This window comes from Neolamprologus brichardi, chromosome 23 (genome assembly GCF_056152115.1).
Source record: "Neolamprologus brichardi isolate AB-2024 chromosome 23, ASM5615211v1, whole genome shotgun sequence".
NCBI classification, from domain to species: Eukaryota; Metazoa; Chordata; class Actinopteri; order Cichliformes; family Cichlidae; genus Neolamprologus; species Neolamprologus brichardi.
In genome coordinates, this window is record NC_142125.1 from 18,430,203 (window position 1) to 18,449,220 (window position 19,018).

At 38.9% G+C, this 19,018-nt stretch overlaps 2 protein-coding genes across 2 annotated transcripts; both read left to right on the plus strand.

Annotated features, from left to right (window-relative positions):
- The first annotated feature begins 415 nt into the window (after nucleotides 1–415).
- On the plus strand, nucleotides 416–6,368 carry f7i (coagulation factor VIIi). Its single transcript, XM_035911832.2, has 8 exons — nucleotides 416–566; nucleotides 1,067–1,227; nucleotides 1,890–1,914; nucleotides 2,304–2,417; nucleotides 2,564–2,701; nucleotides 2,898–3,013; nucleotides 4,458–4,578; nucleotides 5,573–6,368. The coding sequence occupies exons 1-8, from the start codon at nucleotides 416–418 to the stop codon at nucleotides 6,181–6,183; spliced, it is 1,437 nt and encodes a 478-aa protein (XP_035767725.2). The 3' UTR covers nucleotides 6,184–6,368.
- A 2,683-nt stretch (nucleotides 6,369–9,051) lies between these two features.
- f10 (coagulation factor X) lies at nucleotides 9,052–18,824 on the plus strand. Its single transcript, XM_035911831.2, has 9 exons — nucleotides 9,052–9,207; nucleotides 13,613–13,773; nucleotides 13,985–14,009; nucleotides 14,182–14,295; nucleotides 15,281–15,412; nucleotides 15,564–15,853; nucleotides 16,147–16,264; nucleotides 16,742–16,929; nucleotides 17,801–18,824. Exons 1-9 carry the CDS (start codon nucleotides 9,147–9,149, stop codon nucleotides 18,221–18,223), a joined length of 1,512 nt encoding a protein of 503 aa, XP_035767724.2. The 5' UTR covers nucleotides 9,052–9,146; the 3' UTR covers nucleotides 18,224–18,824.
- The last annotated feature ends 194 nt before the right edge of the window (nucleotides 18,825–19,018 follow it).

A 19,018-nucleotide genomic window follows, 5' to 3' on the forward strand; every position in this document is an offset into this window, starting at 1 on the left:
TGCCTATACAGTGTGGCAATCTATTCTAGTCGCCACACCATGCCAATACATAAGAATCAAAACACATCTTTAAGCAAATATTCTTTATGGGGGAAAGAGTTAAATGACTCCTGAAAACCAGGGACAGCTCAAGAGGTTTGTTTGGTAGGAGGCACACCGGAAATCAGAACACGGGACCTGAAATAAATAATGTGTAGAAAACACAGTGTTAAATTTGGTGGATTCCAAAAGAATATTCAAATGTCAGAATATCACAATTACTGAGACTCTTTGACTCTGAGTTATCTCCACATTTATATTTTTAAAATTGTCAGTGTGTGAGATTCATAAATACTGTAGCCTTAACATGAATGACTGTAAACAGGGAATGAGATATCCTCCTAGGTTTTATTTACCGACCGTGAAAGCAGACCACATGATCAGTGGGTGTGGACTATATAAATATTCCCTGCCCCCTCATCTTGAAAACCCCTGTTTTCTGGCAAACACTCTGAATCTGGTCAACATGCTGCTGAAGGGCTGCTGCATCATCTGGACTCTGCTGTGGGGCACCGCTGCTGCTGCAGGTTGGTTACTTTAGCGAAAATAACAATAAAAATAACCTCAATTGGGAGCAGTTTTACACATCTTCTAATTCCATCGAGAAACCTAAAATGAAAAGCTTGACTTATGATAAAATCTGAACTTTGTGTATGGTTGAAGAAATGTCACAGACTGGCAGGTAATATATTTTTATGTGTATTTTTTTGTTTTTAGAAAAATGCAAAGCAGATGTGTCTAATGTTTCTTTAACTGATTGACAGAACAGAACTGTTTTGCTGGTTTAGTTATTTTCATTTGAGGTTAAGCTTTTTCAATTTTACTGGTTAAATGATCAGTGTTAGCTCATTATTATTTCTTTCAAAAATGGAATACTTTATTATTAATTCTTACATTTCGTGCTATAAAACTTATATTCTCACATATGCAAGTATGTAATTGTTCATACATGACACTCCACTTTTTGTACATTTAAATGATTTTATTGGAAAAAAAAACCCTCAGTCTTTGCAACCCGCCTTTCCAGTGTTTGTGGAGAAGCATGAGGCCAACTCAGTCCTGCAGCGCTGGCGACGAGCAAATAGCATGTTTGAGGAGATAAAACAGGGAAATCTGGAGAGGGAATGCATTGAGGAGATCTGCAGCTATGAAGAGGCTCGGGAGGTGTTTGAGGATGAAGATCAGACGGTCAGACACACTGATGTTTAAAAGAAATAAAACTAGAAGAAGAAATAGAAGTAAAAAGTCTCTGTGGTGGACCTCCTTAGGCTGTCATACTTTTCTTTTCTTTCCGTCTTCTTCTGTTAACTTTCTCCCCAGCTTTTTTCTTTTTTCCCCTTTTCTATCCCCCAGTTCTGTCCCTTGTGGTTGCATTAACCCAAAATAAATTCTAATAAGATATGACTGTCAAGTGAACCATTATCCCATAATGTTAATCAGCATGTCATTTTCTGGCCTTCTGCTAACAGGATACAGGCTAAAATCATTTTGAATTTATAAAACATAAAATTTTAGAAACTAAATTATTCAGCCTTATAATTTTGCCTTAGTTTGAAAACATAAGTGACAACAAAATTCTACAGTTTAACTGACCAAACTGTCAATGATGATTAAAGATGATTATTAAATTAGACCTCTGGCATGTGTTGCATATTAAACAAATCTTTTGCTCCAACTTTATACAACACTCTTTTTCAGAATGGAAATGATACTTAGTCAAAATGAGCACAGACGCTACAGAAACCTAAAAAAACTCAAACTGTTGTTTAATACACTACAATGTTTATCACTAATTTACCAATCAAAGTAAATAAATAAATATGAATGTTATTTAATATTTGTTTCTTTAGATGCAGTTCTGGCAGTCATATGATGGTAAGTAACATTTTGATTTTAAATTTTTTTGTGTTACGTACGCACATATGACAGGCGAGACCAAAGTAGAGATGGTTGGCTAAAAATCAAAAACAACATATCAGCACAAACAGATCAGATGTCAAGCCTGTGATGGACGAGTGATGATTTGGACACATTGGAGTCATTGAGTCGATCGTGAACTCCTTTGAAACCCAAAGTATTCAAGGGTAGAGTGTGAAGCTACCTGTCTCACAGGGTCATGAAACAAGACAATGGTCCCAAGCACATCTCCAAGCCAGTGAACGCAGTGCAGTGATTTTTTCTTTCCACAAAAGTAAATCCAATTTTCTTGCTTTCATTTAATCACTTTGATAAATCTGACATTATCATTATAACTCTTCTGCAAGGTCGTGACCCCTGCCCAATCAACCCATGTCATAATAATGGGACATGCATTAATCTGGGAAATAGCCAAAAATGTCAGTGTCTCGATGGGTTTGAAGGACGATACTGTCAGACAGGTAAGAAATTATTTGGTTAAAATTAATTTTATATGAAGATTTACAGAAAATTGCTGAATTTAAACCCATATACTTTTATTTCCCTGGTATTTATCTCTAAATAAAGAAACTTTAAAGCTTTAAACAAATGATTTTGATTTTCTCAGTCTTTGAAGATACTCTGAAGTGCCTTTACCTAAACGGGCGCTGTGAGCAGTTCTGTGATGGCTCAGGATCTAGACGTCGATGTTACTGTGCTGATGGATATGTGCTGGGAGACGATGGACGACAGTGTGTCCCCAACGGTAGAAATGTTGTAGGACTACCTCCATTAAGAGCTTTAACTTCATTATTTTTACCCTGATCACGATGTGAAATCCTTTATTGAGCAGCCATCAAATCCTTTTACTTCTGAATTTCATGGGGAAGACGTTAAGTTGATTATCAGTTACTTTACATCTCGGAGGATTAAGTAGTTATGCGATTGCATTTGTGTTACAGTGGAGTATCCATGTGGTCGGGTGGCTCCACCAGAAATAGGACAAAACCAGACTGCAGTGATTACTCCAAGGATGGTGGGGACTTACCACTGTCCCAAAGGAAACTGTCCTTGGCAGGTAAACACTGCTTTATATGAGTGATCAAACTGATCGTTTCATCATGGGTGTTTTCATTGCACCATTCACTCATGAGCTGCATGAGTTTACTTGATGCAAACAAGCCTACAGAGTCTTGCTAATGACCTACTAATTGTGTTCAGATGTGTTACAGTTGGGACATCGGCCCTCGAGGACTGGAGTTTGACACCCATGTCCTAGAGGGCGATCGTGGCTCAAGAGTTGGGAGTTCGCCTTGTAATCGGAAGGTTGCCGGTTCGAGCCCCGGCTCGGACAGTCTCGGTCGTTGTGTCCTTGGGCAAGACACTTCACCTACCGCCTACTGGTGTTGGCCAGAAGGGCCGATGGCGCGATATGGCAGCCTCGCTTCTGTCAGTCTGCCCCAGGGCAGCTGTGGCTACAACTGTAGCTTGCCTCCACCAGTGTGTGAATGTGAGAGTGAATGGGTGGATGACTGGACATGTAAAAGCGCTTTGGGGTCCCTAGGCGGGACTAGTAAAAGCGCTATACAAATACAGGCCATTTACCATTTACCATTTTAGAGCAGGGGTAGGCAACTCCAGGCCTTGAGGGCCGGTGTCCTAGACGTTTTAGATGTGTCCTTGATCCAACACAGCTGATTTAAAGGGCTAAATGACTCCTCAGCATTTCTCGAAGTTCTCCAGAGGCCTGGTAATGAACTAATCATTGTGATCATCACTCAGGTGTGTTAACCCAGGGTGCGATCTAAAACCTGCAGGACACCGGCCCTCGAGGCATTTCCATTGAGAAAAAGCCAGCTTTTTTGATACAGCACCACAAATACTGGACCCTAAGTTGAAACCACTGATGTCAGTGTCTGATAGAGGGGCTATCACCAGATATTCACCAATGATTTGCTGAAGCAGCCAACAGAGTCTGTCCTGCGTTGTTATCTCCCCTTAGAAATGACCCTAAGCCTGGAGTTGCCTACCCCTGTCCTAGAGGGATTGTCTTCTACGTAGCAGTAACATTGCCAAAATATGTCAACAATTCAAACATCTTCTGTTAAAGTGGAAATGTCAACTTGACAATGGACAGTTTGAACTTTTGATGACTATGTTAATGCAAAATTTAAGCTTTATACAACTTCAGTAGGCGCTTATCTTTAAAAACACCCTGTACAGTTTTTGAGAAGAAAATATTTATTTGTAACAGGCTGTAAACATTTCCTCTGTTTATTTCTGCTGTAAACCTGGACATTTTTACATGTTCAGTAGAGACTAACCAAATTTTGGAACCACAGTCAAGTGGGTATGGTAGAAAAGCATAACATAGTTTAAATGATTCATTAATGCAATAAATTACAATAATACACAAATGATATATGAAAATAAATATTGTTTTTAGTCTCAGATTTGATTTTTATCCTGGAAATAGTTTCTATCTTATAGTTAATGTAACCTTGTTTTTGTTTTTTTATTAGGTTCTGGTTCAGTTAAATGCAAAAGCTCACTGTGGAGGTGTTCTCATCCATCCAAAGTGGGTCATCACTGCTGCACATTGCATCCATGGCCATGACCCCCAAAACCTGACTGTGGTAGCAGGTAAACTCATTTGCATCACTAACATATCAGACCAGTTTCTAATAAAATGTAAAATTTAAATATCATTAACTTGTTTTAAGTTATAAGTTAATTGGCTTTTAAAGTTATTTGTCACTGTTGCCTTTAATTGCCTGTGACATTATTTCTAAAAGTAAAAATTGATATTGCAATGGCGTTAATGTGCTACTTTGCAAAACATACTTATAAAACTATTTTGCCCCTATTGGGGAAGAAATAGGAAAAACTTGATGCAAAGACTTGCATCAGCTTTAGCTTGCTTCATATAGTGAATCATATAAGGCTTATATGATTTACTCATGAAACTGGCCCCTTTCTCTTTACTTTCATATATTGTTTCAGTAAGTATCCAAAATATACAAGTTTGATTTATATAATTTTTCAAGGGATCTTATATCTGTTTTTACTCTTGTATGCTTTTCATACAAGTTTCACACAAGACAGAAACAAACTTTATAAGATTTATATATATCTTTTCCATATGGGGTATTTTGATATGTTAATTTAACATCTAAATGTTATTCTTTTAAAGTTAGCTTTTACTTTCATTAATTTGTTGAATTGAGATGAAAATATTGGTTACTGTCTTGAAAAATATATATTTTTTTAGTTGTTTGTAGTTTTTAGAGTTTTATATTGTGTACTTTTGTATACAGTATGTACTTTGTATATTATTTAAAAATGATTTGATCTAATAAATCTTATACGTTAGTTCATAATTTCACTACAAATTATTTTCTAAAGGGGTTTGCACTCATTTATTTTTTACAATGTGTTTCCCATCATTAAGTTTTGTGGAAATTATTTGGTATGGTTTTTTTTTTTAGAATTTAATGTGTAAAGTTTTTGCAAAGTTGTTTTTTGATCTTTTTTTTCCTAATAATTTTTTTTAATTATAGGATTTATTTATTTATTAATTTATTTATTGGTTATTTTGTAAAACTTGGCTTTCTCTAACTCTGCTCTGTGTCACCAGGGGAATATAATTTGGATGTGGAAGAAGGCACAGAACAGGAGATACCTGTTTCTTTGGCAATTGCCCATGATAGTTACGTCTCAGCGACGGGTGACAGTGACATTGCCTTGCTACAGTTGAGCCATGCTGTCAACTTGAGCCAACACGTCATCCCTATCTGCCTGCCCACTAAAGATTTTGCAACGCGGGAGCTGTTGCTACAACGTTACCACACTGTGTCTGGCTGGGGCAAGAGGACAACAGGGGGCAACGTTAAGACTCTAGGCGCCCCGGTTTCCCCTGTCCTCCGCATGATGCCAGTCCCCATCCTCCAGAACTCCATGTGCTCCCTGAGAGCCAAGTTCAACCTCACTGAAAACATGCTGTGCGCCGGATATCTCGAAGGACGCCAGGAGAGTTGCCGTGGAGATGATGGCAGCCCGCTGGTGTCGCTGTTTGGCTCCACCCACTTTCTGACTGGTGTGGTTGGCTGGGGACGTGGTTGTGGGGCTGGGTATTTTGCGGTGTATACCAACATGGCCAATTTTGTGGAGTGGGTGGAGAAGACCATGAAAAATCCACCATCGTCACCGTCGCATTCTCTCGTAATGGTGGAACAGAAAAGAAATTAGGAGATTTATTTTTCTTTGTTGTTTATTTCTTTTCTGAAAAATTTGAAACTTTATCACTAAAATGCTTTCATTGATCTTCTGGTCTTGTCTGGTTTGTTTGGCTGAAATGTTAAAAGTGAAGTAATTCCATATGGTTTTCTTGAAAATGTTAAAAAATGGAGAGAAGCAGAATAAATGTTACTGTCAAAGAACTCTGAGGCTCATCTTTGTGGGTAATATAAACTCTTAACATGCCTTTCTGTTATCGTGTGTCCACCTTCTCCAGCTGCATTCCAGATGATCATGGTATTGTGTTTTAAAAGCCCTTTAATCCCAGTAATAACTGAACATTTGTTTTTCTAAGCTGCAGAGTCAATACACGTTAGTTTGGACTGTGGACATCCAACACTCGGCCCACAAAGAGCGCTGAGCTGATTGGCTGCCATTCAACAACCTCCGCACTGAGTCAGAGTTTTAAAAGAAATCCCCTCATTTACTGTACCCCATCTAAAAGTGAGGTGAAACAAATTCTTCAGGCCTGAGTGTGTGAGGAAGCTGCACAAACTTTTACAAAAGTGCAATAAGTGTCTTGTTTTTCATAATTTAATGTCTAAAACTTAATTTCCTTGCATACTGCTGCCAGTGACTGGATTTATCTGTTGATGGGTTTTCTACTAGGCTCTGACCATAGACACTGTGCCCTCTGAGTTCCCATTAGAGTCAAACCTTGTTTATAAATGTGGTTCACATGTGAGCTAGATATTAAAGATATCCAGAGAAGCCAATAATGCAGCTTTGAGCTCATCCTTTGGAAAATATCTTTAACTTCTCAAACACTCAAAACCAGACTAAGCTACCAACCTTACTTGCTGACAATTGCTTATTAAAGTTTAATCATAGTGAACTGGGCAGATGAGTTATGCAAATACAGACAAGATATTTTGTGCCTTTTATTAAAATTTGGTCTTTCATACTATTCAGTATTCCCTGTTGACTGCAAGGACTTTAATGATCCAGACTGTTGATGATTACGATAAAATAAACCTGCATTTTTTCTAATGACCAGCAGTAAACAACCCCTCAGGTTCTGACAGTATGGAAGTCTATAAGAACACAAGAACACGAGCCTGTGGATCACTTAATTTCTGAGCTCAGTGTGCACTTTCCTGTTGAGTTTATGGTATTGGTTTCTAGTTTTGTGACTTTCCGAACAAAGGATTTACCAGCATGGCTACCTTGTGGCTGACAACTTGCTTCCCTATGAATTCCCTTATGTTTTATAATCCTTGGTTAAATCTACAACATAGTTTTACACCTCACGTAGTTGCTTATACTGTGCTCTGATGTGCGCCTTACCAGAAATGTAACTACACATAGTAGGGGAACAGTGCTCAACAGCTGCAACAGATACTACTTTACTTCCAGAGTATAATGATTAGCATGACAGCTCACAGTTCACCAGCTTTTCTTGTTTTTATCTCTGACAATCTGTTGGTTCTGTTGTCTTCTCTCCTTTCTGTGTTTCATGAAAAGCAGCACGTGCAGCTTGACTGTCTCATTTTGCAATAGATAAACAACCACTTCACCCATTGGGACAGGAGTCCACACAATACTCCAAATTTTTTTGGCTTACTCCAAAGAAACAGCATTTTGGTGTTGGTGTACAGATGTGGATATAGTCTTAAAGCTGGGTCTTTATGAGACCTCCTGTTATGTCCTCTATGACATGCACTCATCCAGTCTTTTATGTTGTCAAAAAAGCTTCAACTCTTTAATACTGGATTTTGGAAGACCTTTGGATGTAGACAGCACCACCCGAGCAGCTGTTCTGATGATGCCATTGCCTGTTTCTGTATTTCATATATCCATGAAGGTCAGTACAACAAGGGTTAAGGTTCAAGTCAAAGGAGCTTGGAAAGAAAAGTGTCTGGACTTTAAGTTGCTTGAAGACATCTCACCTCTCATCCGAGAAGCTTCTTCTGGATGAGAGGTGAAATGTCTTCAAGCAACTTAAAGAAGTCCAGACACTTTTCTTTCCAAGCTCCTTAGACTATGATGACCTGGATGAATGAGAACCTTCACAGACGGTTAAGGTTCACCAGACTAAAACCTTTGACCTGGCCTGATCCTGTTCACAGCAAAGTCTTTTTCAACCATGTCGGTGCTTGACTTGACTGGTACTTTTTTTTTTTTGCTCAATTTGAGTACTCAAAGCACTTTGTTACTGCTACATTCACACAATTACTTTTTTCTATGCCTAAGGACTGAAATTCATGCATTCACACTCTGATGGATGGACTCTGATGGATCTGGGGTCAACTGGGGTTAAGTATCTTGCCCAAGGATGTGTTGACATACAGTTTGGAGATCAAGCCACAAACCAAAGTATTAAATTATAAAGTACTCATATGTGAAACTTTGGTGCTCCTTATATGTTTATTTATTATAGGCACAGCAGCTCCACTTACTACAGACTATGCAGCTGACAATGACTCCTTCCTGCCCATCCATTTGCTTCCAGTAGTTGGCCAATTAGAGGAAAGCGCACATGTAGTGAGGATAATGATAGCTTTGTGTTATCCATTATGTATTATCTAGTCCCATAAAAAAACATACAAAATTGGGCATAAGCATAACAGGCGCTCTTTAAAATCTGATTGGCTGTGTCATGATAAATTTCATGCTGGAAGACATACTAAACATTCTTTGGTGTGGTTGCCAGAGGGGCAACCTCCATGATTGGAGGATTTTACTTTCAGCAGTGCTATCTGGGACTTGCAGTTCTCCCTTGAAGTTTTGATGACTCAGTTAAAACCCAACTAGCCCAGTCAGTCGGTTTAAACACTCTGTCCCCCTCCCTCTCCATAAAGGTCGTTACCCTCTACACCTCCCCTCCTCTCGGCTATCTTATCTCTACATTCAGACTCCATTACTCCACTCAACACAGAGGGTTTTCCAGGCTGATCTCATAAACATCTAGGACCATGTTCTGGTGTATACGTCTGTCCCTGGGACTCCTGTTCTTTCATCTGGCTGCTGCTCATGGTATGTTTATAAAACCGTATGTTTAGCTTTTAACAATGACACATCATAGAAGTGGGGAAGAATATGGTGTTTAAGCTGAGAGAGAAAGAAATACCACTATGTTGAATGCATTGGGTTTTTTAGAGGGGGTGTTGTGGGTGAGGGTGATTGACAGATGGCAGGTGACACGTGACCCCACCCCGTGTGTTTGGTGTGTTGTGTGTGATGTCAGCATGACAGCAGCATGCATGCCACATGGGAAATACTCTACTAAATCATCAGAATTTTCTTTATCATTGAAAATGGACTTTTGAACAATAATTGTATAAAAAACAATATAAAAACTTCTGATTTATTTGTGAAAATACTAAATAAAGCAAAAACAAAAAAGAAAGGGTAAGAAGATGCCTATACAGAACCTGCACGTAGCCACTATGACATCACTTATTGGTTTCTGGACATTTTGCTGCAGCACAAGCATTTTAGCTGCTGTTATGATAGTTGTTATGCTGTTATGCTAGTTTGTTGTTATGCTAGTATGGTGAATTACCATATTTGTACCATTTTACTGCTACTTTACACCACATTTAAGATATGTGTTTATCTGGTCTTTAGGGTTTTGAAGACTAGCTGTATATAAAAAATAAATATAGCTTCTATCACATAGATGGATTGAAGTTCACTTTTAAAGTTTTGACTTTTTGGTATTATGGTCTAAGGAGCCTGGAAAGAAAAGTGTCTGGATTTCTTTAAGTTGCTAGAAGACGTTTCACCTCTCATCCTGAAGAAGCTTCTTCAGTTCTAGAGTCAAATGGTGGAGAGTCCCAGATTTAAGCCCTTTCGCAGTGTCCCCCAAGAGGGACAATGGACCTCCTAATGATCCTCTACACTCAAAAAAATAACTCTTTGAATGAACATAAAAAAAATCATGGAAAGAATTTCCACGTAATTAAATTGCTTTATTTTAGCATTATGCAATTCTGTTATTCCAACTTAATGTACTTGAATTGGACTAACGTGATTAATTAATGATGAATCAACTGTTTTACTACAGTTGTGTCCAACTTATTTTAATTGATTTGATCCAACCCAAATTACGTTAGTGCAACAAAACATGCTTATTCGTAATAGAACTCCATTTAAGTTCATTTAAAGAGTTATTTTTTTGGAGTGTTCAACAAAGTCTAGAGTCTGGTTAACATAAAATTTTAATGGATTTATAATAACTTGCACTCCATCCATCCTCTTATCTTTACCAGGGTTGCAGTGAGGCTGGGACCTATCCCAGATGTGATAGGGTGGGAGTCAGAATACTGGACAGGTCACCAGTCTATCACAGAGAGACAGACAACCCTGTGCCACGAGCTGTCAATCTAGACTTCAAAAAAATAGGGAAACTATGATTACAAGGCTTTATATAGAATTTTAAAAACCACAATAAATAGCTGAGGCATATACGTAGTGTATGTATAGTTATCTTTCTCTTCTAACCCCAGTGATTTTCCTGTGGTTTGAACTCTTGTGTGATCTTGTGAATTTTGTGAATCCAGGCAACTAACCACTCTTACTAGATTGTATCATGTCATCTCAACAAGAATAAATTAAGTTGCTGGATTTCATGCAGATCCTACATGATTTCATTACGTTCACCACAGAAACAGGAAATTATTTTGTTCACATTACAAGTTTGAATTTTGTAAATTTAACAACCACCCAATTTCATTTTTTTTGAGTGTACCTAATCACACGAGCCAAGGTGTGAAAACGGGTGTGGGTCACAATCAGCCAAGATTTCAGGTGAGCTCATTGGGAAACCTGGCCCCACCCTATGATGTGATTTCCTGAGGTCAGATGACCCAGGATGTGAGTGGGCGTTAAGGCGTCTGGGAAGGGATCTCAAGACTGGATTATAAATGGCAGACAGTTGGTGTCGTAAACCACCACCTCTGTTCAAAGATGGTCTTTCACAGTGGACATAGATGGCTTCCTTCACTTAGCGGTCCATCTGCATCTAAAAGACAAAGGTCGCTCATTTGAGGATGCCAATGTTCACATTTTGGACAGAGAAGACAGATGGTTTGAAAGATGGGATCTGCTAGGAGCTGCTGCCCTTCCCTTTCGAGGCCTTCCCCAAACTACAGCACAATTCACGTCCAGGCAGTTCACCTTTATCTACTAAAATGCTGTCAAACCTAAAATGAGGACGTGAGCCCAGCTGGTGAATGTGTGTTAGTCAACAGGAGGTACAAAGCAGTTCCCTGCATAACCATTGCAGCAGTTTAGTCCGAAATGCCTCCTTAAACTCGTTCCCGTCGCATGTAAGACTCTGCCAGGCAAACCCTTTGTCAATGATTCTATTCGTAGTTTTAATGGAAAGAATTTGTGGGTTTAGTCAGGTGGCGGTAAACTTCCATTTTGTTGGTCTCAGAATCTCATCTCTGCTTTTTGCAGCCTATGTTGGCTTCATCAGGTGGTTTTCAGTTGATTGTGAAGCAGCAGGTATGTGAATCAGCACTTCCACATCTGAAGCCATAGTCCTCTGCAATGAAAGGTTGGAGTGTCACGTGTGAGGGGAGGAGACATTGACCCTGCACCACACTGGTCCATCAGTGAGAGAGAGAGAGCTGAGCAATTTACCAGCAGCCTACTTCCCATCCTCATCTATGGGTAATGGCCAACAGATCACAGTTGCAGAAATTAGTTTTCTCCAAAGAGTGGCTGTGCTCAGCCTTAGCGATAGGGTAAGAAATTCAGTCATTTGGCAGGTCTCAAAGTACAGATGGTAATCCTCCACATCAGAAGGAGTCAGCTGAGGGTGAGGTGTTCTGGGTGTGTTCTACTGGGAAACAATACATGAATGCCTATGAATGCCTTTGTGCTCCAGAGTTTCCAGAGTTTCAGCTATTTAGATAGATAGCTATATAGCTTCAGCTATAGATACTCCGTAGAAAATAGACAATGGAAATGGTATAAGAACCATTAAGACACAGCAAGTCATATTATCTGTTTGGTCAGACCCTCCCAAAGTGTGTGTGTGTGTGTGTGGGGGGGGGGGGGGGGGGGGGGCAGAGCCATGGCAGGGGGGACGCGGGATGAAAGGGGGGGGGGGACAAAACGCTTGGACACTGCTAGCACGGGCGCCTACAGAAACGCAAAGCAGGAGATGAAGCATCGCTGAATATGTTTCCAAACCAACTTCATTCTAAGCCAAAGACTAGAAAATATGGTGAAGCATATCTGCCCTTTGCCTTCACCTGCACAAGTGCCAAGGTAGGTCTCCCCTGCAGAATTGGTTTTCCCTTTGTTGGGAGCAGCGCTGGGCTCTCCAAATCACGGACAAACAGTATCCCACATTTGTGATTTTTAGTTCACAAACACTTGTTGTAATGACTAACTACTTCTGACATTTTGGAGATGTTAGCTCTTTATACAGTAAAGTTACAGCGGGATACAAATAACATCAGGCTGATCCTGCCACAATTTGTTCCCTGGGTTCAAATCACAGACAAACAGTATCCCACAGTTATTTATGTTTTTAAACCCATTTTGCACAGAGAGCCATTTTTTGAAAAATGTATTGATAGCAATGTTGAATATTATTACACAGGAAAAAAAAAACAACTACATGTAAAATAATCACATCGTGACGCCTCTGCCTTTGTAAATGGAGGGACAGTAACTGCGTGTAAAACCTGCAGATAGTCAGATTAACAGTATTTCGTCTCTATCTGCCATTCTGCAATTCATCTCATGTAAACAATAACGTGGCGCACAGCGTGACGTGAAAAAAGGCACATACCTTTGACGTTGCGTGACGAACTCTGTATTCCTCGTCCACAAGTAAATGCAAAAAAGGATCTCAGATCTCTCAAAAAATCTCAGTTTTCGGTGATTCGAAACGCCGTTGACAAAACAGCTGCGTTTTCAAAAATGCCCGTGCAGGTGCGGACATAGCGTAAAAGAGTTTATTTTATTACTACCTGCAATGTATTGCAGATTACTTGTATTTGCTTAATTGTTTACTAAATGTCTGAGCTGTGAAATAAACTGCAATGGAGCAAAATATGGGTGTGTGTGGTTGGAGGATGTGTTTGTGCACGCGTGTGTGTGCGCGCGCGAGGTGGGGCGCGAACATTTTTCTTGTAAAACAAACGGGGCCCCAGCAAAAAAAGTTTGGGAACCAAACCTATAGAAAGCAGTTATTTGTATCAGACTGTAAATATGTTATTTTAACTGTAAAGATGGACATTTTAACATGGGTGTCTATGGGGACTCATTCAGTTTAGGAGCCAGCCTCAAGTGGACATTAGAAGAAGTGTTTCTGGCACTTCAAGTGTTGCTTCATGACTTTTTCAAAATGCACTAAACCGAAATCATTAAATTAAATACCGATGTTTAATTTAATGTTTTACATTTTTTTTCTCAGTCTTCTTAGACAGCCAAGTGGCCAATCAAGTGCTGAATCGAAGGAGACGAGCTAACAGCGTTTTTGAGGAGTGGAAACAAGGCAACATGGAAAGAGAATGTGTGGAGGAGCGCTGTAGCTGGGAAGAGGCGCGAGAGATATTTGAAGACAAAGAAAAAACTGTATTAACCTAACATACCTCACACCAAAACACTGATTTAAATTTGCACACAAACATTACAAAATTTTAGGAAATATTAGAAAAGATTATTGTAAATATTAGGAATCATATGTCTAAATTATGGTATTTTCCATTATTAACTATTATTTAGTGATGGAAAATCTGGCGTTTAGATCTTCTGAGCAATTTAATTTTCTTTTGTGTTTTTTCAGGATGAATTCTGGGCCAAGTATATTGGTAAGTTTTTGTATTAAAAATCTTAGAAATACTGAAACTTTACAAATACTACCCTGAAAGGACATTAGGATATATGTACAATTACCGACTGAAAGAGGACAGCTGCTAAAATGCTTGTACTTTGACCACTACAGTCAAACACTTGATTCAATCTGCTGTTCATGTCCCACAGATGGAGATGCGTGTATATCATCACCCTGTGTTAATGGCGGCCAATGCAAAGATGGAATTGGCAGCTACACTTGCTACTGCCAAGAAGGGTACAAGGGCTTCAACTGTGAAATTGGTGAAGAACTTCAAATCTCACTTACTGCCTTTCAGAAAAACATATTAACTTATTCTGGTCAATAATACAATCTTGTAGGTATACTGTAAGGTTAGTAATGGTTAAATTTTGGTCAAGTTTTGCTAATGTTTGAAAGCTCCCATCCATTTTCAGTATCTTATCTGAAAAAAACTATTGCCACAAAAAGGGAAAACTGCTCATTTCAGAAGGAGTTTTCTAACCTTTCTGGAGGTTATATTACTTCAGCATAGATAGCAGTGGGGACAAAAACATGGCTGGCTGAGCCTCCTCTCGCTAGTTTTCCTGGGATAGCCTGACCTTTCTTGAGGTAGGATGGTAAACAATAGTAAATCTAAATCTGTAGAAGAAAAGGAACCAAAGACTCTGTTACAACATGAGCTGTTTCATGGACGCAGGGTTCCTGTGGCCACTTTCTGCATTGTCAGCATGTTTTGGGTCATTGTTATTGTGGACCCATCCATCATACAACTTTTCTGTGTTCTGGCTGATGGAAGGAGGTGCAGAAAAAGGGAGGAACACCCACTCTGGGTAAGGGATAAGTTACTGCCCTAAGTGGAGGATTTCAAGCATCTACTTGTTCACAAGTGAGGGGAGTGAGAAACTGACACAGATTTGGGCAGCATCAACAGTGATGCGGATGCCATACTTTTCTATTTTGGTGAAGACCATAAAAGCCAAACTCTCGATTTCATGGTCATTCTATGTTCCTACCCTTACATAGGATCACAGACTTTGGGTAGATTTGAATGTGAGTATTCAAGGATGAACATTCTGTATGAAGGGATAGATGTGAATATAACCAGGATACTGGCAGTTTGGCAATTGTTCAGATGTTAAGCATAATCTCAACCATTCCAAATTGTTAACCATGCACATCTGTGACGATGTAAAAGTTCTTTCAGAAACCCACTTTGTTTTTTTAACAGTGCCACCATCTATCTTAACAGTGTCTGTGTCTTTGCAGTTATTCCTCAGCTCTGTGAAGACAGAAATGGTGGTTGTGAACATTTCTGCAAAGTGATGCAGAGAAGAATTCATTGCTCCTGTGCTGATGGATACTTCCTGGCATCAGATGACAAATCCTGCCACTCCAACGGTGAGAGAGGCTTAAGAATGTGAATAGTCTTTTACTCAGATGGCAGAACAGTAAAAGAGCACCTAGATCACATATCAGACTTTGGAAACCACAATGTTGAAATCTTGTGGTCCCAAAACTCAACCTCTCATTACCATACAAACTCTTTCAGAAACGTACAAATGTGGTGCCATCAGCAGCAAAGCCGTTCGGACTGTTTTCTGGTATGAGAGGAAAAACACAACAGACGGGAACATAACTAAGTTTAACAGCACCGGCAACATCAACTTAACAACACAGCCTTATGTCCAGGATGCTGGTCCAATGTCCTCAGTGTCTGAGAACAAAAGCCAAAACGTGGCACATTATCCTAATTTGGAAAAGATGATTCAGTCTGAAATGGCGACAATGACTCGTATTGTCAACGGGGAGGACTGTCCACCAGGACAATGCCCATGGCAGGTAGAGACACTTTCACAAAACGTTTTGAAATTATAATTTAAGAACTTACCCGCCAGATACAGTTTCTGTTTCAGTAAAAAGTAACCCTAACCCATACTATCACCTTCAATGCGATCACATGATTCCCTCAGGGTAAACATCTAGAAGGCATTATCAATACTCAGCTGACACCTAAGAGTTCATAGCATTAAACTTCATTTTCACATGTCTTAGACCTCTGCACAGGTTTTATATTGTCATTTCAAATGTTTTTTCGTTTTTTGGGGGGTGGGTGGCTGTTTTTGTCCTCATAGGCTCTCCTTGTGAATGAAGATAATATTGGGTTTTGTGGAGGAACAATACTCAATCAATACATCATCCTGACTGCTGCTCACTGCATGAACCAGTCACGTTACTTCAACGTGAGGCTCGGTAGGTTTGATGAACCAATTGTAAACCTGCGTATTCTAGTTCATCCCATTAAGGTAATAATGTCTTTATGCCTATTAAGAAGTAATAAATCTCATTTATGATTTTTACCTTAACTTTATGGTCCGTATGACATATTTTTCAATTGTATATTTAATATGATAAATTTTATAACAGATTTTAATGTGGGTATTTTTTTCAAAGTATGAGATATGGTACAGTATATAGGTATCATTTAAAAATTTTTAATATACAACATTACCAATGCTGAGGTTATTATGTGCATTTTTTAAGTTGGTAGAAATAGTGCAGTTTAGAACTTTTTTGTTGGTTACGCACAGGTTTTAGGCCATGTCCCTTAATCGGGACGTGATTAACAGTGTTCTGTTTTCAAAGCGCTTTGTATGCTATAAAAAATTGAATTACTATGATTTTTCATTAAAACATCGCTGAACATCTTTGCTTTTTCTCTGCACTCAGGTGAATTTGACAGGTTGGTAAATGAGGGCACTGAAGCTGACCATATTGTGGACACGATCCTCACCCACAGAGGGTACAAGGCAGACACCTACCACAATGACATTGCACTCATCAAATTAACCACACCCATCAAGTTCAGCAGGTTCATTGTGCCAGCCTGCATTCCTGAGCCAGAATTTGCTGAAAAGGTGAATTTTTAAAATCATATCATACTATACCATTACATATCACTTTTATTTATACATAACAGGCCTGACCAAAGTGTTGTAACACCAAACATAAAAGAGAGCATAGAGACGTAGACAACAAGGTGGGACAGATGGATGCAGCAGCTGATATAGATAAAATGGGGGTGCAATCATTAAGAGACTTGGATTTGTGAATGAACTGAAAGTCCGTGACCTGAAGGTAAAATTGGACTGACATAATGTTGCTTGCAGCAGATAAAAATCGAGCAACGAGTCCTGGGTAATTAAGACAAGATGTTATAAAAGCAAAGTTATGTTTGGACAAAGGAGGCTTAATTTTTAACCACAGCTAGAACTGGAAAAACAGGATTTTACCACTCTGTTCACATGAGAATTGAGCTTTAGAGAATCCATCACATCTAGATTAATAATAGATTTCTCATATGAGGCCAAAGAGGATGCAGATACTGCTGCTGGTGCCACCTGAGTTTTATTTTGTTTCTCACTAAAATTCTGAGGATCCCCTGATGTCAATAATGCAAAATGTAATGGAAAATCTAATTTTGAGGTGACGGTGCAATTAGTAAAAGCAAAAAGTTTTATTTTGCTTAATAAACTTTTTCCTATTACTTCAGACTATTGATAAACAACTAAATTTTATACTTGAACAGAGAAGCTTATAAAAAGATTAAGCAAAACATTTGTGTATGCAGCCTTAATTTTTAGTTCATATTTTAAAAAAAAAAAAGAAAAAAAGAAAGAAACATAAAGAAAAGAAAAAACAACCAAAAAGGAGTTTACCAAATTTGTTTGATTATGTGACGTTTATATGACAATCATACACAGGAGCATGAATTACCTCTATTGTCAGGTCCTGATGCAGGAGCCGGATGGCATGGTCAGCGGTTTTGGACGTCTTGGCGAGGGTCGGGAGCCATCCAGCATCTTGCAGCGCCTATCTGTACCTTATGTGGACCGTCAAACCTGCATCGAATCCACTCCTTTACGTATCTCGCAGCGGATGTTTTGTGCTGGTTATGACACAATAGCCAAGGATGCCTGCCAAGGTGACAGTGGCGGGCCTCATGTCACACGTTACCGTGACACCTACTTTGTCACTGGCGTCGTGAGCTGGGGTGAAGGCTGTGCACGCAAGGGAAAGTATGGTGTTTACACCCAGGTGTCCAAGTACATTGAATGGATCCGTGATGGTATGAAGATGCTGATCCAAAAAAACAAGACCGGCAGCAGAATGAAGAGGAGCCATGCCCAAATAACAAGGCTTTATCTGTAAAACATCTGTCAACATCCACTGAGCAGAGATCAGCCAGACTTTGCACCACTCATGTAATCACTAATGAATAGTCAGAGAAACCTATTCATCCTAGTGCTGCAAAGAGCTGCAAATCCTACCTGTGACGAACAGAATTAGAGTCAGTAATTATTTGGGGGTTCCTCAGGGTACTACTCTTGGTCCTTTATATTTTTAATTTTATTTTATGTAACATTAATTTTGTATTAATGTTCATTTTTCCAGAGCAATCATCTGACATTATATTTCTGAACAATTCAAGTCCATCATTTCCTCTGGGCTCTGATTTTGGTCTTAATCTCCACTTTAGATGTTTTGTGTTCTGGTTTGTTCACTGATTCTTCTGTAAGTCTTTCTCATGAGATTGTTTCCATCAAAGATGTATACTGGATACATCCTCTGAAATTTGATTGAATACATTTTTTTAGTATAATTACATTTTTTTTAAACAGAATGCATTTCATAATCTCTGTAATTCAATGTTTTGTTCCATGTATGCTTCATGAGTCACTGATAGAAACAAGCTTTTAAACTGAACATGAAGCAAATAAAAGCAAACTATAAGAACACGTTGAAGCCTGATGTCATTTAATGATAAATATAGCTTGTATTTATAATAGTAATTCAAAAGGTGAAAGAATCTCCTGTGACAGTTTGGAAAAAAGTTGTTTTACAAAATTGTGTTTTTGCTCAAGAAAATGTAAAATTTGTGGCACAATGGTTTTAAAGAACCATCTTATTACTTGATCTGGATAAACTCAATGTTATGTAAAAATG